At 46.3% G+C, this 27,257-nt stretch overlaps 1 protein-coding gene across 50 annotated transcripts in view; it reads right to left on the bottom strand.

Annotated features, from left to right (window-relative positions):
- The window catches only part of NCOR2 (nuclear receptor corepressor 2), a 349,636-nt gene that overhangs the window by 152,715 nt on the left and 169,664 nt on the right, over positions 1-27,257 (bottom strand). For 29 of the 50 annotated variants that reach the window (XM_083589553.1, XM_083589600.1, XM_083589585.1 and 26 more), the window contains exons 9-14: positions 21,874-21,940; positions 17,188-17,360; positions 15,568-15,661; positions 13,694-13,872; positions 11,049-11,103; positions 6,176-6,289 (exon numbers count right to left, since the gene is read on the bottom strand). In XM_083589553.1, the coding sequence (XP_083445679.1) occupies positions 6,176-6,289; positions 11,049-11,103; positions 13,694-13,872; positions 15,568-15,661; positions 17,188-17,360; positions 21,874-21,940 (682 nt within the window). The remainder of the gene's footprint in view (positions 1-6,175; positions 6,290-11,048; positions 11,104-13,693; positions 13,873-15,567; positions 15,662-17,187; positions 17,361-21,873; positions 21,941-27,257) is intronic. The other 21 variants (XM_083589595.1, XM_083589578.1, XM_083589576.1 and 18 more) reach the window with 3 other exon arrangements.

Below are 27,257 nucleotides of genomic sequence, written 5' to 3' on the forward strand. Positions count from 1 at the left end.
TATCCAGCACAGCATTTGTTGCTGCACTATTTCCTCTGAAGAAGACCCAATAGCCTGACGAATATGCCATCCTGTGTAGCAGACTCAACTACAATATTCCCAGGTGTGATGGCCTGGGAATCTGATTCAGAATCTGAACCTGAGGAGTCCCAGCCTGCACAGGAGTCCCCGCTTCCAGGGCCGGCCGAGCCGGGGCAGGGGCTTGAATCTGAAGAGCCTGCACCTGTGCCGGCACCAGATGTATCCACTCTGGCTCCGGAGGTGATTGAGGGCCCATTGCCTGCAGCTGTGCCTCTCCCAGCCCTGTCAGGGGAAGGGGAAGCTGCTCCTGGGTCCAATAGCCCTCCAGCCTCTCCTGAGCTGCAGAGGCTCAGGGCAGAGAGGCGGAGGGAACTAAGTTCTCTGAGGAGGAGTGCTCACCTTAAGGCCAGGAGAGGCGGGTCACCTGTGGGCCAGGACCGCCCCTGGCCTCAGAGGAAATAAAGGCCAGTCAGCCCAGTCCCAGGTTGCGGGAGCAACGTCGTTGGAAACCTGTTTCTGCCAGCACCCAGAACTTTTCTTCCAGAGTTCCCGCCGACGCTCGGCTTCTTGCTCTGGACCCTGCTTCACCCTTGCTGGACAGTCTCCAGACCCTCGGCCCAGGACCGGACTCTGACCACGCCTCACGGTAACCTCCCCCCGGGACCAGCACACCAGGTCATACCATAGGCAGGTCCATCTAAACTAGGGATGGGCAAGCCAGAGTTCTAATTCATGATTTCATGAGTGTGACAAGGTAGGCGGGAGGTAAAGGGGTGGCAGAAGAAGTGACAGCAATAGGGTGTGTCTGTTTTTACCTCTGGCCCCACCTCCTTTACATCTGGCCCCTCCCACCACGGGCACATGCCCCAATAGATATCTGCGGAGGGAATGCTGTTTTCAGCAGATTCCCAGCCTCTGAGGGAAACCTCTCATTTATAGCAGGGAAGGTTAATTGTACCTCTGGGTCATCTTTTCCATTCTGCAAATCAAACAGTAATGTGGGTTTTCCAGAAAATTATTAACTGGAAAATTTCCCTACACAAATTGGGCAAGAAAGCTGGAGAGAAAGCTGTTGCCCCCTGCCCCCACTACTCCCCAATGTCTTTCTTGCAGGTTTCCCACAAGCGTCTGGCTGGCTACTGTGAGAATTGAACTAAGCTATTTGCACAGAAGGGATGCGGGTGGCGCTGTGGGTAAAACCTCAGTGCCTAGGACTTGCCGATCGTATGGTCGCCGCTTCGAATCCCCGCGGCGGGGTGAGCTCCCATCTTTCGGTCCCAGCTCCTGCCCACCTAGCAGTTCGAAAGCACCCCTAAGTGCAAGTAGATAAATAGGTACCGCTTTATAGCAGGAAGGTAAACGGCGTTTCCGTGTGCTGCGCTGGTGCTGGCTCGCCAGAGCAGCTTCGTCACGCTGGCCACGTGACCCGGAAGTGTCTCCGGACGGCGCTGGCCCCCGGCCTCTTAAGTGAGATGGGCTCGCAACCCTAGAGTCGGACACGACTGGCCTGTACGGGCAGGGGTTCCTTTAACTTTACCTTTATTTGCACAGAGGAACTTGAATTGGGGGAAATTTCAGTTTACATGGGGAAAATTTTCTGATGCCCTAGTAGGTGATTTAATTTGGTATGCTTATTTTACATGTATTTAGTAAACAAAGTTTAATTTTTTTTTCTTTATTTAGTAAACAAAAATACTCCCTGGAAAAGACCCTGATGTTGGGAAAGATGGAGGGCACAAGGAGATGGGGATGGCAGAGGACGAGATGGTGGGACAGTGTTCTCAAAGCTACCAACATGAGTTTGACCAAACTGTGGGAGGCAGTGGAAGACAGAAGTGCCTGGCGTGCTCTGGTCCATGGGGTCACAAAGAGGCGGACACGACTAAACAACAACAGCAACAACAATGATGTTGTGTTTGCAAATGGCATCCATTCACTGTCACTAATGAACTTAGGAAATGGATTTTTTTCCATGGAAATATTAAGCAATGGAAAAATTTCCACGTTAAAAAACCTTCTACCCCACATCACTGAAAGCATCTAAATGTTACTTTAGGATGACTGGCTTATACAACAGTGACAGATTCAAAACAAGGTGCTGGTGAGTGGTAAGACCCAACCAACTAGACTTGGGACATATAAGAGTAAGTACTTCTTTCCACAGCACACTGAATTCACTACCACAAATGTACAAATAGTCAACAACTTGGATAGCTTTAAATGGTGAAAGATTAATACGATCTGAGGAGAAACCAGAGTATAAATGAGAAGTACATCAGCTCCTGGTCAAAAACCAATGGCACATAAGGCCTCTTCAATAGGTCTCCCATCATCTTTTCTTACCCACCTGGGTATGACACTGCCCTCAAAGCTGTGAAGCACGAGGTTATGGGATATTGCCTTTAGTGATGTGTGATCTTGCTCACATGTGACCTGTGGCCCATCTGTGTCACGAATCCAATACCTACAGGGTTTTCTGTTATCTCCCTACCTTAAGAATTTGACTGTATCTACTTACTACCATCTGTTTTCTAAAGCCAGATTAAATGTTTTCCCTTCCCTTCTGAAATGCTGAGGGGAAGATTGGCTGGTGTCCATACCAAGCTAGGCTGTGCCCATGTAACCAGGATATTAAATGTATGGAGCACATTTTATTGCATTGTAGTTGAGACAGCATCTAATCAATCGAATACTAAAAGAACAACCTGGAATGTCAAGGTTCTCCTTGAGGATAAGTTTGATACTATTACATTATCTGTAGCAAAATCCTCTCAGAGGCAGCAAAAATCAGAAATCGGTATCTACAGGCTAAAGCTCCTCTATTGGCTAGCAAGGCCGATTTTACAGCTTAATAACTGTTGATATTTACTACTGTTGTACTATTTTGGGTCCATGGACTGCAATAAGGCTGTGTGTGTGTTCTTTAAATGGGGATAAGACTACTAATCGTGTGGCGATAAGCTTGCTCCAAAGTCAAAGGCAGCATGCCTTTGAACACTAGTTGTTGGTGAACACCAGCAACCACTTTGAGATCTTTTAAAATCAAGCAGTATATAAATTTTATGGAATAAATAAATAAATGTTCTTCTTGCGGGGTTCCAAGATACACCTGACTGGCCACTGTGAGAGCAGGGTGCTGGATTAGTTAAGCCATTGGACCCAATTCAGCAGGGCTCTTCCTAGGCTCATACAATGTTGCTTTGCCACCAGTTTTAATAATGTTTTGCAAACATCCCCCTCTGTCTTCCTTCCCCTCCCCACCCCCGCCTCCCCACATTCTCCATTGTGATGCTGTGACATGAAGTTCAGTCTCTCTGCTCCCTTACATGGTATTGCTTTCCAACCAAATCTGTTTTGGGGAAGCTATTCTTAAAAGCAAGCTAACAACCTTCTTAGTCCAGAGCCAGCCAAAAACAGTCCAGCATATTGAGGTGGAAAATCAAAACTGCACAGCCCCACACCACGCCGCATACGCGTGTACACACAGCCCAACAGACATATGGCAGGGTCTTCCAGAAAGTTTTCCTCCATGTGCCCCACTGAAATACATGAGAGCTGAGTCAAAGCATAGTTGAACTGCTTCTAAGGAAAAATAAAAGCACTTAATAGTTCGGGTTATAAAATAATGCACAGCTCAAGCAATGTCAGCCCGGATCTTTTGTTTTAACACATAAAATGTCCTAAAGTGTGGGTGAAGAAAAAAGTCTTCGCCTATTTGCAGAAAGACGACAAAGGTGCCAAGCAGACCTATCTAGGGAGGCTATTCCATCGCCAGGATGCCGCCACCAAGACAGCCCTTTTGCTAGTGGTCACCTGCTTCAGATAACCCTCATTGAGCTTCTTGAAAAAATGGTGCAGAAACTGCAGGATTTTTAACTATGACTGGGCATTTTAGCCACATCACACCAGTGCTTTGTCAGTGACACTGGTTCCCAGTCTGTTTCCAAACCCAATTTAAAGGTAGATTTTTATTTTTAAATCCTCCATCACTTGGGACCAGGTTACCTGAAAGATCACTTTCTCCTGCACACACCTACCCAAACATCTAAAGTAGAGGTTACCACAGCATGGCTAACACTCTACTCTGACTTAAACTAGTTTGAGGGGGTTTGTTTATTTGAAAGAATTTTGGAACTGCTTAATATTTACAAACTGCTAAGCAGCGGGTTAAACCACTGAGCCTAGGACTTGCTGATCAGAAAGTCGCCGGTTTGAATCCCCGCAATGGAGTGAGCGCCCGTTGTTTGGTCCCTGCTCCTGCCAACCTAGCAGTTCGAAAGCACATCAAAGTGCAAGTAGATAAATAGGTACTGCTCCGGCGGGAAGGTAAATGGCGTTTCCGTGCACTGCTCTGGTTCGCCAGAAGCGGCTTAGTCATGCTGGCCACATGACCCGGAAGCTGTACGCCGGCTCCCTCGGCCAATAAAGTGAGATGAGCGCCACAACCCCAGAGTCGGCCATGACTGGACCTAATGGTCAGGGGTCCCTTTACCCTTTACCTTTAAGCAGCATGCAAAAATAACATAAAAGCAATAAAACAGTATCAGTAAAAGGACAAAACAGGATTATAGAACAGGAATTCAAAGATTAAAAGGTTCATAACTTACAACACACGAAAAGCTTGGGCGAAAAACATCAGGGCTGATTCAGAAGATATCCAAAGCAACTAACGGATGGTGCTTCACATAACAGAAGATGCTTCAGATGGATCTGCTAAAGAGCTGAACCTGGGACCCTGGTCATGCACAGAAGGTGCCCTGCCAACTGAACTATGGACCTTTTCCAAGGCAGATATTGCCTACTCCTAAAGGCAGAGGCTCTCCAAGGCCACAGGCAGTGGTCCTACCCCGCCCTACTAACAGAGACCTCCTTAAGTGGAGATGCCAGTGACCAACCCTGAACCTTCTATGTGCCAAGCAGGTGCTCTACCACTGTGCTAGTGGGCCCTCACCTCCCTGCCTCCAACCCACTTACTCATTGTATGGTATGAAGGGTTCACATGAGCACCAGTTTTCAATACAGTTGCAGGCCCAATTCAAGTTGCTGGCTTTAACCTAGAAAGCCTCACACAGTTTATTGCACACAGCACAATATACATAAAGCCATATAAGGCTGGGGACCCCAGTACTTGAAGGAACATTCATTTCCCCATAGAAGGCCCTAAGATCATCTCAAGAGGCCTGCCTACAAGGGCCCATGCCTGCTGAAGATCGGGGGGTGGAGGCTGCAGCAGGAGAGGGCCTTTTGGGTGGTGGCTCACCACTTGTGAAATGCTCTCCCCAAGAGAGTGTGCCCACCTGGTGCCCACTTTCACATCTTTTTGGTGTCACCTAACATTTCTCCCAGGCCTTTTAATAACCCAGGCTTCATGTGTCAGTCACATTTGGATTGTTCAATTTGATGGAAATCATGTTTGCACTTGGGGTGGAGATTTCACTGTTTGTCTTTCACAGTTGCTTTGCTCTATTTATTGTATATTCCATGCAGCATATACTAGATGTATTAATTTTACTGTTAAGTCTTCAGGGACTTCAGCATAAGGTGACTCAATCTTAGTAATAATACTAATTTGTTTTTATTTACTCAGCCTGTGCCCTGTACAGATTTCTGCCCCACAAAGACAATTATGGAATTGTAAGCAACAAACAGTCCCATTCATACTAGCTAAATTCTACCTCCATTGTTGGGAGGAAATTTAATAAATAATAGTAATAATAAATATGCCTCAAAGTATCAGTTGCTGGCAATCCCAGGTGGGGAGAGTGCTGTTGTGCTCAGATTCTGCTTCTGAGATACCCAAAGGCATATGCTTGGCCACTGTAAGAACAGGATGCTGGACCAGGTAGGCCTCTGGCTTGATCCGGTCGGATTCAGCCACATCTGCAATTCTTAGTGACAATTATTATTCTTCAGAGCAAAGCCATGGGGTCTGCAAGCAGAAGGTTCCAGATTCAGTCTCTGGCATCTCCAAGAAAGACTAGGAATGTTCCCTTGTCTGAAAAGCTGAGGAGCCACTGTCCGTCAGTGTGGTCAGTACTGAGCTAGATGGACCAAGAGTGGGACTCAGTGCAAGACCCCTTCCCATGCTCACTTCCACATGGTCAGTGCATGACAAATTAACAAAACCTCCATCACATCTGCTCCACAGGACCACCTCTGCCTTCCTCACCTGGTTCTTTCCACGCCTCCGGTAGTTCCTTCTCACGAGGTTCTTATAGTTCTCATTCTTCTTGGTCAGGTAATAGTAGAGGACGCAGTCGGCCACCGTCTACAATAACACAGGATGGGGACAAGAGTTAAGGTGGATAACTGGAGGACTAGTTGTGCGCACATTGAGCAATGAAATGCATAAGCAGCAGCAGCAGCAGCAGCAGCAGAAAGTTAGACCACAGAACAAAATATTTATTCTTCATTTGTACGTTTACAAACCACTTCACAATCAACAAAAGTGGGGCATCATAAAATAAAATAAGATAAAATAAGTGTTGCATCTGCAGCCCTCTGAAATCAGTTACCAGATAAAATTAGGTAATCATTCTGACGTTTTGGCATTTGTGGAAGATATTATTGTTTAAGAAGGCTTTCCCAGAAGTGTGACCCATTGTAAAAATGGTTTTATTGTTTTTCGTTAACTGATTTTGTAATCTGTTGTTTACACTTAGCATATGTTATCTCATTAATCCCTTACACAACAACCTAGCAGGGTAGGTCAGTATCATTGTTTCCACGGTGAAGTTGGAGGGCTGAGATGGAGATAAGCAGCTTTCTGAAGGCTATCCCATGAGTTCATGGCAGAGGTTGAGATCTGAACCGGGAATGTTCCTGACAACTGATTACACTAGCACCATATCTGTGCTTTCAAACCCTTTCTCATTTTACTCTCATTTCGAATTACACACAGATAAACAAGGATATAATATCACCATGCTGAGAAAAGTATGACCTCACATTTCAATTGGCATTATAGTATTGTGACACTTCCGTTATGCAGCAAATGTCAACAAGTCCCCATCTCAACTCCTTGATTGTAAATGCTAACATCCTTGTTTCAACTACGGGCCAAACATTCTCCAGCAACTCCTCTTGCAAGGGTCAAGGTTCTAATTTCCAGTTCTGAGCTAACAGCGTGTTGAGATTCCTGTATTGTAGGGGTTGGACGAGATGACCCTCAGGATACCTTCCAACTCTACAATTATTTGATTCTATAATAGAGCTTTTACAGCAATTACAAAACCCCTTTGCTTTGCTTCACAGTCTGCTTTGACTAGCTGCAAGATAGATGAGTGTCAGGGAAGTCCCAGCCATCCTATCCTATGGCCTGTGAAACCTCTGTGACACCCACTACCCTCTGTAACCAATACAGATTGTGGGCCATCCCACACACCACCACCCATCCTCCTCTGAGCAACAGCTACTTTCTGTTGCAACTTCCTCTGTCTGTCTGTCTGTCTGTCTCAGCTGATATGTGCAGAGGCAAAAGACATCTGGTTAGCCAGTTTCCTTTATTGAGAATCTTTCCCTACTCTCTCTCTCCTGCCCCCTCCCAGTTGGGGCCTCAAGTGGAGCCAAAGGTAGAGAATTAAAGGGGAGGAAGAAACTCTGCATTGAGAAATCATAATATAAAGTGTTAGAGAACTGATACATGCCCTTAAGTGAATTGCATCTCTGCATTCTGGCAGAGTTTTATTTCCAGCATTATGGAAGACTGCACAGGAAAAGATGGAAGGACTGACCCCAGATGACTGGAGCAACTAAAAGCAAAAGGGGGAAAGGAGGGGGAGGAGTAGGAGAAGTCTATCATCCTTTAGCTTCAGTGGAACACTACATATAACCTGCCATACAACTGTCAGCAGCCATTATTTCCACCCATTAAGCTTGCAAGGTGGAACACACTTCACTTTCAGGCTGATGCATTCAGTTTCCCGCTTTCGGGAGCTGTCAACTGCATTCCAATCCCAGCGTGCTGAGGAAAGGGCAGGAAATCAGCTCCTCAGCGGTGTTTTGAGACTTGACAAGTTATATTTCAAGAGCAAAAAGGTTTCCCCATCCAGCTTGCTAGCAGATTAGCTCAAGACCCGGAGCTGCCCAAAGCAAGGCTTCTTAAAATGCAGCCACATGAAGTTATGGGGGGGAGGCGCTTTGGATAAGGCCACGCCACTGCGTTGCTCCACTGAGCTGCATAGGATATGACTGCACAGTGCATGTCTTGTAGTTCCTCCACTGGTGCAGCACCCCTCTCCCGCTTCAGCTCATGACTGCAGTGGACAAAAGCACAAGCCATAGGAGGCTTTGAACAAGAGTGGACAAATCTCAATTTTGGAATCGAGAACCACTGCCTCTTGCTTGAAACCACCATGGGGCACATAGGGATGGGAGCACAATTTGTTTGGTTAGGATCTTAATGCAAGTCTGTGTAAGTTGCTCTTCTGAAATGCAGCCAGCCATCAAAACTCACACTTCTCCATATTTGGCAATGCAGTTGTAACCCCCACCTCCCAAAAAAGTGTGCAAAAAGAGGGGTGTGTGCACCCAAAAACACACAGATTAGTGAAAATAATGTGCATTATATTACGAAAATTGCTTTGCTATAATGTTTTCATACAAAAATGCCTATACAGTGGCACCTTGAGTTAAGTACTTAATTTGTTCCGGAGGTCTGTTCTTAACCTGAAACTGTTCTTAACCTGAAGCACCACTTTAGCTAATGGGGCCTCCTGCTGCTGCCGCGCCGCCGGAGCACGATTTCTGTTCTCATCCTGAAGCAAAGTTCTTAACCTGAGGTACTATTTCTGGGTTAGCGGAGTCTGTAACCTGAAGCGTATGTAACCTGAAGAGTCTGTAACCCGAGGTACCACTGTAATAGGCTACAAAGGTATAAAGCCACATTTGAATTTTATGTAGGCTTAAAAAATAAATAAATCACAAATACTCCAAACTGAATTTAATACTGGAAGAATAAGGAACGGAGAGATCTTTCCCGCCTCAAGCAGCTTTACCAGCCCACCGATGGAAGCGAAGGCTCAGAAAAAGCTCAATATGGAGGCCAAATGGCCGAAATATTGGGAAATTCTGGAACAAGAGGGAGATAAATTGAAATTGCAGAGCTTTGAAAAACTAAAAAACAAAGTGTGAGATTGGCTTCATTATTATCAAATAATGGAGGCATACAATTTGGACAACAAAATTGGATTCCAGGTGGAAAAATCAAAATTGGAAACAGAACTGTTAGATCCCACAACTAAGACTCTGTCAAGGATGTATAAGTTGCTGTTGAAATGGAATACTCAGGATGAAACGGTGAAATCTGCTATGATTAAATGGGCACAAGATGTTGGACATATTATTATGATGGCTGACTGGTCACAGTTATGGATCAAAAGTATGAAGTTCACGGCATATAATGCCTTAAGAGAGAATATTATGAAAATGATATACAGGTGGTACATGACACCAGTCAAGCTTGCAAAAATCTATCATTTGCCCGATAATAAATGTTGGAAATGTAAAGAAACTGAAGGTACATTCTTTCACCTTTGGTGGACGTGCTCAAGGATTAAGGCTTTCTGGGAGATGATATATAATGAAATGAAAAAGGTATTTAAATATACCTTTCTGAAGAAACCAGAGGCTTTTTCTCCTGGGCATGGTTGGCCAATTGGTGCCAAAGAAGGATAGAACTTTCTTTATGTATGCAACAACAGCAGCAAGAATACTCATTGCAAAGTATTGGAAGACACAAGATCTACCCACCCTGGAAGAATGGCAGATGAAGGTGATGGACTATATGGAACTGGCGGAAATGACTGGCAGAATCCGAGACCAGGGAGAAGAGTTGGTGGAAGAAGATTGGAAGAAATTTAAAGACTATTTACAGAAATACTGCAAAATTAATGAATGTTAGAATGATGTCGGAATGAAGTTAAGTGGTTTTAGCAGTAATGTTACAAAGGAGTATGTAAAAATAGATTGTTAACAGGTGAGAATGTAAAGTTATAATATATTAAGATAAAGGATTAAGATAAAAACAAAGAGGGAAAGGATTTGCTGAATTAACTAACTGAACTGGAATACAAAAAAGGGAGGTGTGAGGAGGTCAGGGAAACAAGTAAATGAAAGACAAGACATGGAAAGTTACAGATAGGTAGCTGTGTTGGTCTGAAGAAGTGTGCATGCACACGAAAGCTCATACCAAGAACTAACTTAGTTGGTCTTTAAGGTGCTACTGGCAGGAAAAAAATTTTTTTGTTAAGACATGGAAAGATTGATTTGTTTTTAATTGTTTTTATTTTTCTGTATTTTGTATTTTTTGCTTCTTTTTTCTTTCTTTTTCTTATTTTTGTAACCTTTTCTGAAACTTTAATAAATATCATTTAAAAAAAAAAAGCAGCTTTACCAGCCCTTTGCCTTTCTTTGCCTCTTTCCTGTGTGACAGGATTGTGCCCCTCCCTGCTTGATTCAAAATGCTGTCATGCTCAGTTGCTATTCTGGGGAGGTCCACCTCAAAGCTAAATCATGCTTTTGGATCCTCTGAAGTGAAACAAAACTGGTCTGTGTTGTACATACATACACACTTAATTTTATTTATATGCTGTGTTTCCATAGTTCATGCTTGAGGAAGATTACATGAAAAAAATATGTAAATACAACATAACAAATGTAGTTGTAAACATTAAATAAAGCAACCAAAAATATACAACCAAACCCCCAAATCCCCACACACATCTCATAAAGAAAGATATAACACACGCACACACCCCACCACCACCACCATCATCATCAACAACGGCGAGAATTACCCCCCCCAAAAAAAAGCAATACCCCAGGCCCAATAGCCTGCTCAGCAGCCCCAGCTTTTGTAGCTGGAGTCATTCTGGGCCCCACCCTCCCACATCAGGTGAAAAAGTGCCTGTGGGGGGAGAGCAGATCTTCCAGGACTCACAGCCAAGATGCAATCTAGACTGAACAATTTGGGCAAGAAAAATCTTTGCTTAAAAAGGAAACATAGGAAATGGGGGAGGAAGACTTACTTTCCGGTCCAAAAAGGAAGCGATGAGGCCAAAATTCTTTGGATGCTGCATGAACCTAGAAAACGGAAACAAGAGGGGCAGGCAGGGGGTGGAATTAAGAGGCAATTATAAAGGGCGTTTCACTTGAAAATCCTGGTTGATTTTGTTCAAAGAAACAAAGCAAAAATGTGTCTGTTTCCTGCTGGTCCATGTGCTGATCACAGGCCCTTGCTCAGCAGTGGTGAACTGTTGGCCAGTGGGTCTAACCAGGCCCCCCCCCACCTTCCCATTTGACCCAGAAGGCCACTGCAGCCAAGCCACATTCACCTGCCTAACACCTGATGTCATATATAGGTTTATCAGGTCTCTGCCTGTATAGTAAAAAATGGTTGTGGTTGTTGTTTTTGATGCTGCTGTGTGGGCTGATGTGCTGGCGTGTTGTTGGTGCGCTGCAGGTAAGGGCACAGCTGTGCCAGAATGGAGTTTGCAGACACTGCCAATCAACTGAGTCAGTGCTTGCAAGGCTCTTTTAGCCTTGCTCATGTGGTTTGATCTGAAACCACAAGGGCAGAAATGGGTCACTAATACAAACATCAAGTGATTGACAGACGGGCAGTAGCCCCACCCACCTGTCAATCTTGGCCTGAAGGGGTGGAGAAGATAATGCCTGGATCTGCTGCCCTATTTCTTTTATTTTATGATTTTAATTTTTATCCCACCCTTCCTCAAGTGATTGGTGCTGTACTCCCTAACACTGGTGTTAGGCTCTGGGAATGTGTGCAGCAAGTCCTGAACCAGGATGTCTGGCCACCAGGATTCCAGACAGTACCTCGTGGGCCTATAAGCCTGGCATACTAGCTTCTGGGCTTCAAGGGTGCCATCTAGGCCACAGGTTTAGTCAGCTGATCCCAAAGACCAGTCCCAGCGCACAAGAGCCCATATAGCCCAGGCCTCAGAGCTAAGGCCTCATTTCAAGCACAATCAGGTCCTGCTTGCAGGGCTTCCCAGAGGTCTCTGCTTGGCCACTGTGAGAAGAGGATGCTGGACTAGACGGCCCTCTGGTCTGATCCAGTCGAAAGATAGTCTTGTGACTTAACACATTGGTATAGTGAAGGGGAGGGACCACCATTCAGTGGAAGAGCATCTGTATTGCATGCAGAGCGTCCCAGGCTCATTCCCAGAATCTCCAGGTAAGGTTGGGAATGTTCCCTGCCCGAAACTCCGGGGAGCCACTGAGAGTCAGTGTAGACAAGACTGAGCTCCAGTGCCAGGCAACTCCCAATGCTCATGCTGCCCCACAGTATCTTATCTCCCAATTGCTCCCTCAGAGCACCGTCTTCACGTGCGCTGGTCTTGAACCCACCCTCTTGTGCTTCAGAACTTGATCTTCTGCCCAGCGTGGACTATGGCCTCCTTCTGGACCTCATCTACTAATCTGCTTTCCTTGGAACCTGGCTTTGCCTGCTCTGGTCCCAGTTTCCACCTGATGGGCTGACAGCCAGTTCCTCTGGGCCTTGGGACTTGACAGTCTGAGTCAGGCTGCTGCTGAGGCACCTGGTGACTCCAGACAATGAGAAATAAGCCCTGCTCTAATCTACATAGTCCTGGCCTAGTTTCAGCGTCTTGGTCATGCTGGTGTGTGGCAGGATCTCAGCCATTCTAGATGAAGATGGAATAACTTTGGTGACTAAGAAATTGTCTTTCCACATCGGACTATAAACAGGTATAGTACTAAATATAGCTGGACTGAAATTATGATATTAAGTGATGTATACTAGTTTACTGTATTTGGCAATTAAGACATATAACTGATGTAAAATCAATGTATTCATTTTATCCTGATACTATAGTTTTCATGTAAGTCCATATCAGGGGTGGCTAATTTGTTGGGTTCAAGAGCCACATTTGCTGTCAGTCAATCCTCTGAGGACCATGTGTTAGCAGTGAGCAGGGCCCAAGTCTGCACAACCACACATGCACACGCACGCACACAAACGCAGACACCTCTTTTTGTTTCTGGAGCATTCCAGCCTGTTAGCAGTGGTGTCTTGGAAGAGGGAAAAGAAGCATCAACAAATTTGTTGGGGGCAGATGGGCTACTTAAAGTTTGTAATAAAATTTTGTAATATAAAAATATGGAAAACATTAGCATTCAGTGCAATATTTGTGCCCCAAAATGACTGGAACTCTTTGACCTTTTGTAAGGGGTTTTATGGTGGGAAACAGCTACGGCCATTGGACTGTTTTATTTATTACAGGGTTTTTGCACCGTGCCTTCTGCTCATCCTTTCAGCAGAGGGGGCCCTTTCGGTACCTCCACTACCTGCAGAAGTTCAGGGTTTGCCCAGGAAAGCACCTTCTCTGCGGAAGTCAGGGGTCAGCAAACTTTTTCTGCAGGGGGCCAGTCCACTGTTCCTCAGAACTTGTGGGGGGCTGGACTATATTTAAAAACAAAAACAAAAGCCACGAATTCCTATGCACACTGCGAGGGGGACAAGTAGTCCTCCTCCCCACACGCCCCAGCCCCAGCCGCCTTCTCGGTTTGCCGCCTGACTCATCCACCAAAGGGCTGGCGGTGGTGGCGTGAAACGGGCTTCCTCCCCGCCCAGAGAAAGAACAGATGAATAGATGTGACTACGAATGGGCCCCTCCTCAGCACAACTCACTTTTCTCGGAAGGTTTCTTTCTCCTGCTCGCTCCACATGTTCATCACCTGCCGATCTTTGTACACCTTCATGGGGTCGTCCATGAGGCCATTCATGTTAATGAACTTGATGCGTTGCTGCTCAGCATCATACAGCATGGGAGGGATGACAGCAAGCTGGCGCATCTGTTTCTCCAGATTCTGGGCAGGGAAAGCAGAGGAAAACAGGTCTCACTGAGAGCACAAAAGGAAAACTGACCCAAGAATGAAGACATGAAAGACCAACCTTCACCAACCTGGTGCCCTCCAGGTGCTTCGGACTACAACTCTCATCAGCCTCAGGCAGCACAGGATTACAAAACACCTGGGAGGCACTAGGTTGGTGAAGACTGGTGTAGGTGCTGCACGAAAGAAAGGAAGTTATCAGGGAAAAGCCAGGAAGTGATGCACTACAGTCAGTGTTGAGGAAAGCTGCTGCTGCGACCAAGAGAGATCCACTGCATCTTCTCTCTCCAAAAAGGAAAAGCTTCAGCATTAACTGAAAGATGCTGTCTGGATTGTTGCTCTAGAGCAGTCATCTTCAGCTTTTAGGTCACCTGGCCCTGGGACCTGGGTCTCCTTGGACATATTCAATATTCTAAACACTACACTACTGACTCTCTAACTAGGGAAGCTGTCTGGGAAACTGAGGGCTATAGTGGTCAGATGGGGAGGGGCTAGAGCAGTGGTTCCCAATTAACTAATTGCTGAGGACCCCCTATTTTTCAAAAGGCAGGCTAAAGACCCCTACTTCTAAAAATTTTGATAACTCTATGGTCGTTACCTCTGCAAAGCAATTTTTGAACAAAAAGTGGGGTAGCCCCTAATAGGCAATGGGTTTTTGATATACTAAAAAACAGACCATAAAATTTGTGATATTCCCATACAAAAATGACAAAAAAATAATTGGGGGGGAGGAAAGGGATAGGGTCGTGGACCCCCTGGGTGCTTTTTGCAAACCCCTAATTGGGAACCACTGGGCTAGAGGATGGACTGTGTGCCCAGGCCAGCAATTGTTTGTTGCTCTGGAGCTGGGGTGGTCAGCCTAATGCCCTCCCAATGTTGATGGGCTCCAACTCCTATCGTAAGTGACTGTGCTGGCTGGTGAGCATTGTAGTCCAACACCATCTAGAGGGCACCACGCTGGAGAAGGCTGCTGTAGAGCCTAAGCTGTTTCAGAGTGAAACAATTCTCCCTAAGAATGCACATGCAATATATAGGATTTATCACATTAGGCACACTTAGGGAAGACAGGACTGTCAATGGATATCAGTTATGACAGTTCTCTGGAACCCTCTATGTGTTCAGGATACTGGGGCTAGATAGATCTTTGCTCCAATCTGCTAGTGCCTTTTTATGTTCTGATGACAATAACTAGGGAAGGCACAACCTACTAACACTCTGACATTTTTATCTTGTTGATGCCCAGCAGAGTTCAAGGGAGCATCAGAATCTCAGAGGAAGGGGCACCTGACAAAGAAACAATTCAGGAGCCCCTTTTTAGAATGGCGTCACTGAATCTCATCAGCAGTGATAGGTAGCATCAACTGGCAGACACCGCAGAAGCTAACAGACCCAGGAGGGGGGGGGAGAGGGAGGGAGGGAGGGAGAGAGAGAGAAGTCTCCCTAAGTCCCCGTTTAGGGTCCTGTCAAATCCATCAAGGCATCACATTCCCCAACACAAGACAGTGTTTGCTAAACACAGCTTGGGCTGAAGCTAATGCAATTTGGCAGTAGCGTCAACAGTAAGTTCCAACGCCAAGGTCTGTTGTGGCTGCACTGGTTTCCCCAGAGGAAAGGAAAGAGAAGAGAAGGAGAGAACGCAAAAGGAAGAAGAAAACGGTGACCCAGCCTCACCTCTTGTTCCGAGAGCCCATCAATAATTTCTGACACCTCGTGTTCGCTGCGTGCCGCAGACATGGAGAGGCCACTGCCCCTCTGTCCTACCCTGCTGGGAAACGGCAAAGAAAGTGCTGAAAGATTTATGCTCCATTTTGCACTTGGCAATGTATCTTCTTAACAATTACTGTGGCTGCTTGCGTGCGATGAAACAAGTGCCACACAAAGAGTGGAGAGGTCAAAGCTGGGAAAGGTGGAACTTGTGTGTGTGTGTGTGTGTGTGTGTGTGTGTGTACACATGGCACGGGGCACAACAAGAGAAGAGCAAACTTTACTGATAGCTCAGTCAAAGAATCAGAGAGCTGCCATACAGATAAAACCAGCATTGAGGACTGGCTTCGGAGACTTTTCCAACATAGAGGTGATGGCACAATCACTGCCACAAGCTGACACCTGTGCTGTGGCCACAAGTCTTGCACATGCCACAGTATGTATCCAGATCCAGCTCTTGCAACTGGAGCCACTGAGTGGGTGAAGGAGGCGGTGTGCTTGGAAAGCCAGTCTGGACTACATTGGCTCATCTGTGTGGGTTTGGAGGACTGAGACCATTGTATAGTCTCTGTGCTAAACCAGTGATAGCCAAATTCCTGAGCTTTCAGGAACTGGATCAGACCTTTCCCAGCCAAGGTGCTTGAGGACTACATCACCCTTGGCAACAGAATTCACTGCCACAAGATGCAGAGATGCCCACTAACTTAGGCGGCTTCAGAGAGGAGATCAGACAAATTCACAGAAATACACCTATCAAGAGCCACCAGTTATGATGGGTGTACATGACCTCCCACAGAGATAGCATGCCTCTGAGTACTAGTGGCTGGACCAATGGGAGCTGAGAGCGCTCCTGCACTGAGGTCCTTCCTGTGGGCTTCCCAGAGGCATCTGGCTGGCTCTAGCGAGAACAGGATGCTGAACTAGCTGGGCCTTTGGCCTGATCCAGCAGTGCAATTCTTATGTCCATACAATAATATTTCCCCCTCTGGTTTTAATTAGAGGAAATTAAATATATTTATTTTATCTAGAGAGGATTTGGGGCAAGGTGGTGGTGGTAACTGAAGGGAAACCCAAATGGTTTGGTGCAGGGTCAACTGAGAAATTTATTGCGTATTTGATACTAACTTTTGTGTATCCTTTTTCAAACTTTAATAAAATTTATTGGGGGCGAAAGAATTTATTTGTTGTTGTTTTAAAAGGAAAGTAACTGGAAGTAAACAAACTGAAAAAAATCAGATTTGGGTTCATCTGGGACATGTTGCAAAATTAGCTAAAAAAATTATCTCAGGTGATTTGGACTAAAAATTAGTTGGCTTGACTTCTTTGACATTTCCATTCTGAATTCACATCTATGTGCTTAATAGCATATTGTAATTCCATGCAAATTTCTGCTCATGGACTTCTTCCCCAAACCATTTTAGCGAGGCTGCTGCCTGGAGGCCAGCATTTCCCACACAAGGAGCTAGAGGAAAAGCCCCTTTTTGCCACAAGACATTCGTCTCCACCAGAAACTGACATGCCATCTTCAGTGCCAAAGGAGTCTTAATGCGCTCCTGCCAACACACACTTGAACACATCTCCACTAACCTCTGCATGCGCTCTTGGAGTTCCCTCTGTTTCCTGATCTCTGGGAACTGCTTCTCATAATATTCACGTACTTTGCTTTCCTTTGCTCGGCGCCGGGGGTTGTTTTCTATGCGCTCCACTTTCTTTTCCCAGGCTTCCATAAGCTGGTCATAGCGCTGGCAAAATTTCTGTTCCTGAAACGGTGGGTTTTGTGGGGAGGGAGAAGGTGGGGGAGAGAGAGAGGGAGAGGGAGAGGGAGAGGGAGAGGGAGAGGGAAAGGGAAAGGGAAAGGGAAAGGGAAAGGGAAAGGGAAAGAGAAAGAGAAAGAGAAAGAGAAAGAGAAAGAGAAAGAGAAAGAGAAAGATCAAAAATGGTCCCTTGGAAGTCCATTTCAAGTACCTTCTCACACCTCAGCAGCAAGGTCTCAAAGGAAAATTAACAATGATTCTCAGTGCAAAGTCACAAAACTGAAGAACATGGCAGGGAAGATAAGCCATACAACCATCTCCTCATGTGCTCAGTATATGAAACAAATCTTTATCATTTAAGTTCTGGTGATAAATGCTTCTGGAAGGAGGGGGAGGTGCTAACAAAATGTGCAGTCTAGGAACATCTAGTCACTGAGGAACAGGATGTGGCGAGGGTGGTAATCACCTGAGACAAAGATGATTGTACATTAGGCAGATAGGATGGGGGAGCCCCAAATCCTGTCCCTTGAGCTTGAGATTTTAATCAATTGAGCCAACTGATTAAAAGCTGCCGCCACAAAAGCATGAATGAGGATAGAAATGGGTTTTGAGCCCAGACTTTCGGGAAATCCCCGAGAGCTTATCAAGGGGGTCCTTAAGGAGAAGATCAATGATAATAATAAATTATACGCCGCCCTTCCTCCGAAAAGAGCATGGGGCAGCAAACACCCAAATGACAAAACACTTAAAACATATAAAAGTAATTCCAGTGCATATGGAAACTAGGAAAGAGGTTTTTCAGAAGCCAAAGGTCTTCAGGAGGTGCTGAAAAGACAACAGAGATGTCTAATGCTTAGGTGCCAACAAGCAGGTGCCGCAGCATTAAGGATCTGGTTCCTATTTTGTGAGGAACAGACTTCCTGATAAGAAGGACTTCCTGATCTGCAGGAGGCCCTCCCCTGAAGAGTACAAATCATGGTGGTCAAACTAAAAAATGGTATGGCTGGAAAAGGGACAGAAAATAATCAAGGGCTTGAAGCAAATTCCCTATGAGGAAAGGTTGCAACTAGGTTCCTGAGTTGTAACGAGATTATTGTGACAACTGGGTGTTCACCCTGGGACATTTCCCAAACCTGTAGGGTCCCGGAAAAGACACCAAGGGTCTCCTCAGCAGGCAAATGAGTGTGGCAAAAGTTCAGGCAGTTTTGAAAAGCACTATGGTTTTAAGAAAACACACACACAATTAAACAAAACAGGTAAAAGGTAAAGGTAAAGGGACCCCTGACCGTTAGGTCCAGTCGTGGCTGACTCTGGGGTTGCAGCGCTCATCTTGCTTTATTGGCCGAAGGAGCCGGCATACAGCTTCCAGGTCATGTGGCCAGCAGGACTAAGCCGCTTCTGGCGAACCAGAGCAGCGCACGGAAACGCCGTTTACCTTCCCGCTGGAGCGGTACCTAGTAATCTACTTCCACTTTGACGTGCTTTTGAACTGCTAGGTGGGCAGGAGCAGGGACTGAGCAATGGGAGATCACCCCGTCGTGGGGATTCGAACTGCCGACCTTCTGATCGGCAAGTCCTAGGCTCTGTGGTTTAATCCACAGCGCCACCCGTGTCCCAAAACAAAACAGGAACAACATATAAATAATGAAGTACATAGACATGCTTGTCATTTCTCGACAACAGGTCTGCAAAAATGCTGTACAATACAGTTCCTTAAGTAGATAGAATGAGAGCAGGAGCTCCCCGCCCCCTTTACACACACACAAACGTGAACAGGAGTATGACTCAGTTGGCAAGAGGCATGGGGGGGGGGCCTGAGCCAATTGTCCAGAACCCAATAGGAAGGCACGCATTAAAAACCGCATTAACTGGCAGGCTTCCATGCCCCCCCACTGCCGCCCCAAAAAGACTGAAAGGGGGGGGGAGGAACCAAGAATGTTCAGAGAGTCCCTGCAGTAATCCTCTTAGGCCTCCTGGAATTACTCTGGTCTATTGTGTACTGCAAAAGCATGGCCGAAGCTCTCTAACGGTGAAGAAAAGCATGCAAAATCCATCTGACGAGAAGGCCACAGCCATTTCCTGTCAAGCTTGAGCCTCTGTCCTGCAGTCTTCACTGCACAGGCCCATCCTTAAGGACTGCCTGGAAGCTTCCAGGTTGATTCCCCTCACCTTTATCCATGGATGGTTTGAGGCCCATGTTCCTGAGAGACCATTCTTCCCCTCACAGCTTCCATAGAGGTGCTGCTTTTTAACCTTGAGTGGCTCAAGCCTTACATTCCTGAGAGACCACTGCTCCCTTCACAATGTCTACAGTCTGTGCCAAATAAATAAAACAGCTTTCTACGTGGCAAGCACTCAATGGCCTGGGCACGCAGATTGGCATTTTCTGCTTAGGTGCTTCTTGTCACTCACATCTTTTCCTGCTCCTTTTTCATGGCCAACAGCAATATGCTTTGAATGCCAATTGCTGGAAACTGCAGGAGAGCACTGCTGCACTCAGGTCTTGCTTGCGGGCTTCCCACAGGCATCTGGTTCACTGTATGGAAGGCTAGATGGGCCACTGGCCTGATCTAGCAGGCTCCCCCTAACTTCTTATATTCCTTTGGCCAGAGTTCCTATTATGCAAGGTGTGGATAAACCTCTGCAGGTGGCAGATTGGGAAGATGTATGGGTCCACTCATGGGAATATTGTGGGAAATCTGACCCACAGGGCAAACTCTATTGTGAAGTTCACCAGAGGACACCGTGCCAAAGGCACAACTTGTATGCTGTCTCCGTAACCACACGGAGGTCAAAACAGTCTCAAAACTCCCATCATCCCTGACCACTGCGCACGTTAGCAGGAGCTGATGGGAACTGGGAGTCCAGTAACACCTGGGAGGGTCACAGGTTCTTTGCCTGCCATAAAGAAACAAAGACCAGATTGACAGCAACTCAGAGAGCAGCACAGGACAGGATTAAGTCACTATAGCCCCAAATGCCCAGGTAGGAAAGTTTGGCCTGCCCAAAATGAAACAAGCAGCACCTGGTCATTTCTCTGCTTCATAGCCCTAGTGATAAAGTGCCTGAATTTGAAAGAGGGGTGGTTTCTTTGCAAAACAGAGTCAACCCTTTCATTTTAGCAACAGCTTAGGGGCTTCTTGAAACAGGTCTAGATCCAGCCAAGAACAAAGTGCTGCTCTGCTTCAGCTGTGCTTGATGCTCAGCCAGGAAGAGAAATATAAAGAGATTCAAGTTCGAGCTCCCAATTAATCCGGCTGAGGATTCAGTCACTTTAGCTCAGTACCTTGAAACACCAAGCATCCATCTGACAAAAGGAGTGTTCCAGCCAAACAGCATCTCCTCTGCTAACTAGTTAAGCTCTGAACTGTAATCCCTTTAGAATGATGATTTCAAAATAACTTCCAAAGAGCTTTAGAAGTAGCGGCAGAAAGTGGAACAGACCCCAGTTATGCATCTTGTCAAAACATTTAAGATACTGGCATGACTCAGTCAGTACTGCTAGGATCTATGAGTAAAAGGCTGCAAGGACCTGGCCAGATTCTTCAGAAGCTGTACCCAGATCTAGGCTTAAGAACACAAGAAGAGTCCTACTGCATCAGGTTAAAAGCTCATCCAGCCCAGCATCCAATTCTTACAATGGCCAAGCAGATGCCTATAGGAAGCCTGCAAGGAGAACCTCAGTGCTTTCTCCTCTTGTGATTCCCAGGAACTGGCATTCAGAGCATAGTGCAACAGTGGAGGCAGAGCATACCTATTGTGGCCAGGAGCCACCGATGGCTTGAAGGGTTCGGAGAAACTGAAAGCCGAAGGAACTCAAAACAGGTGGCAGCTGGGGCCTTAAGCACAGGCGGCAAAGGGTCCTACTCAGCTGACCAGGCAACCCCCCTGCAATTTAACCCAGGGATGACCAATCCAAAGACATCATGTTGCCTGCCAATCACACAGGCTGTTATTGCACGGCCTGGATTCCCTTTGGTTCCTCAAGGGGGCGCTGAATCCAGAACACGAACAAGGTTCTGGGTAGCTCGCCAAGGAGGGTGCCTCCTCACAAACAAGCAGTGTAAACAGAAAATGGGGGGGGAATCATTTGCATGGATTGTTGACCTAATGACCCCACTTTATTCTCCCGGTAGCAGTGCTCATTTACAGCACCAAATCCTTCCAGTTTTAGCTATGCCCCTTCCTTAAACACTTAACTTAAATACAGTCTGGTTATTTCAAAAAAGCAAAACTCCCCTCCACCTGCTTTCTCTACCTGTCCATTTCCCCTTGCCCTCTCCATCTACCTCGTCTGACCTGCTCTGCATCAGACTTCCTTCCCCAGGGATCGACATTGGCTACCACCTACTTCTTTCCTAAGCACTCTTCTCCCCTGCAGATCAACGCATCTCAGTGCCACAGTGGGGGTGAAGCTGCATCCTCCAGGATCTGCATACATGAGTTGCCAATAGAACTCCATCCTGGATATGTTTGTTTTTCAAAGGAGTCCCACAGAAGCCAATGGGGCATCACTTACCCACTGCTTGCGAGCATGATTTCTCCTCTTGAAGTATAAGATCAACTTCTTCCGCATTGCCTGGTTTCTGCAAAGGAGAAGAAAAGGTAAGATTCTGTTAAAGTGCCTCTCTCTCCTTCTCCCTCTCCATCTCTCTCTCGCACACACACAGTTCTAGCATCAGTCTGCAAGGTAATTGTTCACACTGAGTTTTCTCCATGGTATGATCCTCAAGAGGCACTTACATGCTTCCAAACCATGCAGAGAAGGTTCCAGCAGCATTTTCTCTGGCCCACGTTTTAAACAGCTGCAGAAGTTTAACTGAGCACCTACAGGTACCTGTCACATGCAAACTGCTTATATAGACGGTTCACACGAAGGTGGGAAAAAACACAAGTCCTTTGGAATTACAGACAACCTGAAGAAAATTTCCCAGCACAACTTCAGTGTTATTATTTTTATTATTTATTAAATTTGTATACCACGCTTCATCCGTAGATCTCAGGGCAGTTCACAACATGTTGATGGATAGCTGAACCCAACAGAGTACAAAAGGCTATTTGAATGAAGTTCTTTTTGCAGGAACTTCATTGAGCAGCTACAATAGAAGTGTACATCTACACTATGGTTTTGAAGGAACTGCTGTGTACCTCTACACCACAAACTTGCATTACTACAATAATTATTAATATATTATACACACACATAAAATATAGTGCATACAACCTATAAAACACAATATATATTCACATTTTAAATTGATGAATATAATTCTTATACAGTATAACAAACAACTGCTATATATTACTTTTATATAATAACTTAGATAAACTGTCATTCATAGAATCGTGGGAATAGTAGCATTTTCAGGAGAGGAAAATTAGGATTCTCTAACAACACTCTCAGCAAACTACCATTACCAGAAATCTTTAGGGGAAGCTAAGACTGCTGAACTGGTATAAAACAAGCACATATTTAAAGTGAAGACAAGCTGCAGATATTTGCATGTGACCAAAATTTTGCCTGGTCAATCCTCACATAAATCTAAATCTCTTTGTGCTGAAGGCAGGGCAACCCATTTGCCTTCAATGCCACCCAGGAACCAGCTGGTGCAACCCAAGAATAAGTGTGCCTCAAAGCAGATGACCGTGCAAGCGAGCGAAGTTACGTGCTGCAATAGCCCTTTAGATTCCCTGTGACTTTGCTTAATTGACTGAGCTCTGAAAATCATCAGGCCAACCTGGGGCATATGACTTTTCAGTTGCGGGGGGCCAGAGACCATCCGATCAAAATCTACCTTTCCTATGTTGGTATCTGTTTCCACAGCTGTGTGACTCTCACCAAAGCTGAGCCCACTCCAAGCCTCCCTTTGTGCCCTAGTAGACTCAAACGGTTAGCCAGGACAGGTACATACATACTTTGTGGAAGTGGCCTTTTTTTAACCAGCTACATGAGGTGACAAGCTAACACCAGGTTCCCAAACAATGGCCATATTGAGCCCCATTTTCTCCAGTTTGGCTGCAAAGGCTTTGATGTAAAAATAGGACACAATTTCCAAGGTATTGCTTGGCAGGGTGGCAGCTTCCTCCTTTCAACTGGAAACAGGAGCTGACCCTCTGAATCAAAAACCCTCTACCCCTTTAAGCAAAGGGAAAAGCAGAGGGAGAGTCCTCTGTGGTTAACCCAATTACAGCCAGCAAGAAGGGCAAGAGAAGAAGCAGGTCCACCATTAAACAATTCCATTACAAAGCAGTCTGCTCCGTTTTGATCTGGTATGCTTAAAAACAACAACAGAACATCACCCCTCCGCTGCTGTTTGGAACTGCATCTGCCTCTGCAATTTAATTAAGTACCACAACGCTCCAGCTTGATTTATTTTACATGCATGTTTCTAGATCTCATGGTGGGAGCAACAAACAAGCTTTTCTTGGGGGGGGGGGCAACAACTGTGAGTCACTGAATGCTAAACAGCAGCAGTATGGCAATGCCCACAAGCCCTTCCCTATAAACTTCATGCTTGTTGCCCTGGGTTCCTTCAGCAGAAAGGCCAGAACAAAATTTTTATTTCTAGTAACAACAACAGTAACACCTCTGAAGATGGTTTGGAAACTTCAGCTGGTGTAGAATTTGGTAGCCAGGTGTGCCTCACTGTGGTAAGATGGTTTGAGTGTATTACACCGATGCTGGTCTGACTGCACTGGCTGCCCGTTAGTTTCTGGGCCCGACTCAAAGTGTTGATTTTGACCTATAAAGTCTTAAATGGCTCAGGACCACCTCTTCCTATATGAACTGACCGGGACCTGAGATCAACATCTGATACTCTTCTGCGTGTGCCTCCTCCACGAGAGGTCCAGAGGGTGACAACGTGAGGACGGCCTTTTCTGTGATGGCCCGCCCGCTCATGGAATGCTCTCCCCAAGAAGGCTCAACTGGCACCTTCATTACATCTCTTTAGGCGCTAGGTGAAAACACTCCTCTTCAACCAGGCCTTTGGCTGGTCAACAACCTATAGCCTTTTAAATGTGCTTGTGGGAGGGGTGGGGGGAGGGGGTGTTAATGGTTTGTTTTTCTTCTTGTTTTTCTTATGTATTTTGTTTGTGTTTTTATATTGTATTGCTACGCTGTGAACCACCCTGAGATCTTCAGATGAAGTGTGGTATACAAATTTATTAAATAAAAATAATAAATGGCAGATCTTTAGGTCTGGGCAGCCAGCCTCTGGACCCCAGGCTTAGTTCCTGGTATCATGCAGTGGTTTGGGGAGATAAACTGAATGTCCCAGGTTCGAGTCTCAGCCCAGATAGCAACTTACTCAGTGAGTTAGAAAAACCATTAAATTTCAGCTACACCCCCCCAACACATGAGAATAATAACAACACCCTATTCTGCAGGGCTCTCATAAGAATAACAGACGTTATCTTTATAAAGGACTCTGAGAAAGTGCTACGTATATACTAAGTGTAGAACCAAAATGGTGCAGCACAAGGCTGGAGGATCTCAGGTCCGCGGGTGAAAGGCGGCCTGCTAGGGCCTCCCCATTTCGCCTGTGAGGTCATTTTGGTGGAAGTCATGCTCACCCATTCTACACTTGCTGCCATATATGGGGCAGATAAGAGTGGCACCTGAAAGGAACAACCAGGAGCTTAATTTCCCCACTGTTGCTCTGCAGGAGCAAGGCACACTCCCACTTCCCTCTCCCAGCATTGCTCTTTGAAGCAGCTTCTCACTGCTCCTGTAACTTATGAGAATCGTGAGTTTAATGGAACACCACAAGGCAGCTTCCCAAAATCTTTCAAATAGCCCTGCACTGCTCCTTTAAATCTCCAATTTTCCCATCCTGTGCTTTGAAATCCCAACAAATGGGGCTTCAAAGCACAGCATCACCCAATGTCAGGTGATTGACAGATGGGTGACCCCTCCCACCTGCCAAATTTAGCTGACCAGGAGTGGGGAGCCTCAACTCAGCCAGAAAGCTCATCAATTGACTTTTTCCAGTCGTCATCTCTCAACCAAACATATCTCCCAGGGTGGTTGTGAGTACAAAATGGTTGGGAAACTACTTTGAAAAAGTGGAGTACAAAATGCAATAAATAAATAAGAATTCATTATGAGGCAACTAATAAAGATCAAATTGAATGACAACTTATTTGTTTAAGGGGTGTTTATCCTAATAATAGATGTTCATGGAGAGCGAACCCAGTTTAACACCCTATACCATTGTGGTTGCATATTTTTGTGAAAGTTAATTGCTCAGCAGATCCTATTCCCATCTTGTTTTCATCAGTAGGTGTGTTGCCTAGTGGTTAGAGTGTCAGACTCAGCCCTTGAATGCCATGGTTCAAATCCCCACTCACCTGTGACACTCACTGAGTGACTTTGGTCCAGTCACTGTTTCTCGGCCAGAACCACCTCACACGCTTGTGGTGAGGATAAAATGAAGAAGGAGAGTGTCAGGTACACCCCTTTGAGCTCCTTGGCAAAAAGGTGGGATATAAATGTACCGTATTTTTCGCCCCATAGGACGCACTTTTTCCCCTCCAAAAATGAAGGGGAAATGTGTGTGCGTCCTATGGGGCGAATGCAGGCTTTCGCTGAAGCCTGGAGAGCAAGAGGGGTCGGTGTGCACCGACCCCTCTCGCTCTCCAGGCTTCAGGAGAGCCGCAGCGCTAGCCCCACAACATCGGGGGACAGCGGGGAGGCGGAACACCGCCATCCCGCTGTCTCCCGATGTGGTTTGGAGGCTGACGGCGGGAAGACGCGTGCTTCTCCCCGCTGCCTGCCCCGCAAGCTCCGGGGACAGCTGGGAGGCGCAGCGCGTCTCCCCGCTGCCGGCCCCACAATCGCCTGGGGGGGAAATAATTTTTTCCCCCTTTATTTCCCCCCCAAAAAAACTTGGTGCGTCCTATGGGCTGGTGCGTCCTATGGGGCGAAAAATACGGTAGTAATACATAAGATGAATAAGAAAACCTCGTTGGAATTGTGCAAAAACCACAAAGCAACAACCCAATTAAGCACTCGGTGCAATGAGGCAACAGCAAAGGTGAGCTCCTCCTGTTCTGCCCTCCTTAAGGACGGTCATCTGTGAAGGGCCTTCCCACGTGTGCCAAAGGTACCACACCAGAAATCAAACCCCTGAGGTTAAGGAGAAGGGCTTCTGGTGCTCTTTACGTGCACAAGGGAGTAGCTGCAAAAGTGGGGGGGGGGCAGAGAGAGAAAGACAGCGGGAGAGGGAGTAGAAGACCATCCCAGCAGCCTCACCTTCTCCCTTCTGGGCAAGACAGTTGAAATAGTCAATAACAATCTTTTTCAAAAGCCTTGGGAACTGCTGGCCCAATCTGAGAGCAATGCAGGAGACCAGGAAGCCGTAACACAGAGACTCCAAGCAAATCAAAAGGGCTTTACAATACCTGCCTCAATTATTCAGTTTTGCTGGACCCCCAAGGAGGTTAATATGGAGGAGTGAGCGAGGCTGAGCTGGCTCTGTGCATTTGCAAAGGCAGCAAAGAGTTTCGAAAGCTGCAAAGCGTTTACAAAGGGGCTGGGCTGCCTTGGTTTCCTTACCTTCTGCACCCCACCACGCCTTGTGCGAGGGAGGGGGAACTCTGCGGATCCCACTCCGCTTCAAAAGGCTCCTGTGAGCATTGGTGTGCTTCGCAGCCAGTCCTCGCTACGTGCCACTGCCGTTACTTAGAAACCGTTTGCGAGAAGGTTAATTCGGGCCATGTATCGGAGGAAGCACATGTCGCGGTCCCTGGAGGCATAGCAAGCAAGCGAGGCTGCTGCAGCGCAGCCGGCAGAAGGTAAAGAACCGACACACACCAGTGGGAGAGGCGCTCAGCGACTGCAAACAGCACTTTAGAAAGGTCAGAACTGCAACGCGCCATCACCTCCCCAGCAACGATCTT

The sequence above is a fragment of the Podarcis filfolensis genome (assembly GCF_964270895.1).
Source record: "Podarcis filfolensis genome assembly, chromosome: 16".
In the NCBI taxonomy this organism is placed as follows: Eukaryota; Metazoa; Chordata; class Lepidosauria; order Squamata; family Lacertidae; genus Podarcis; species Podarcis filfolensis.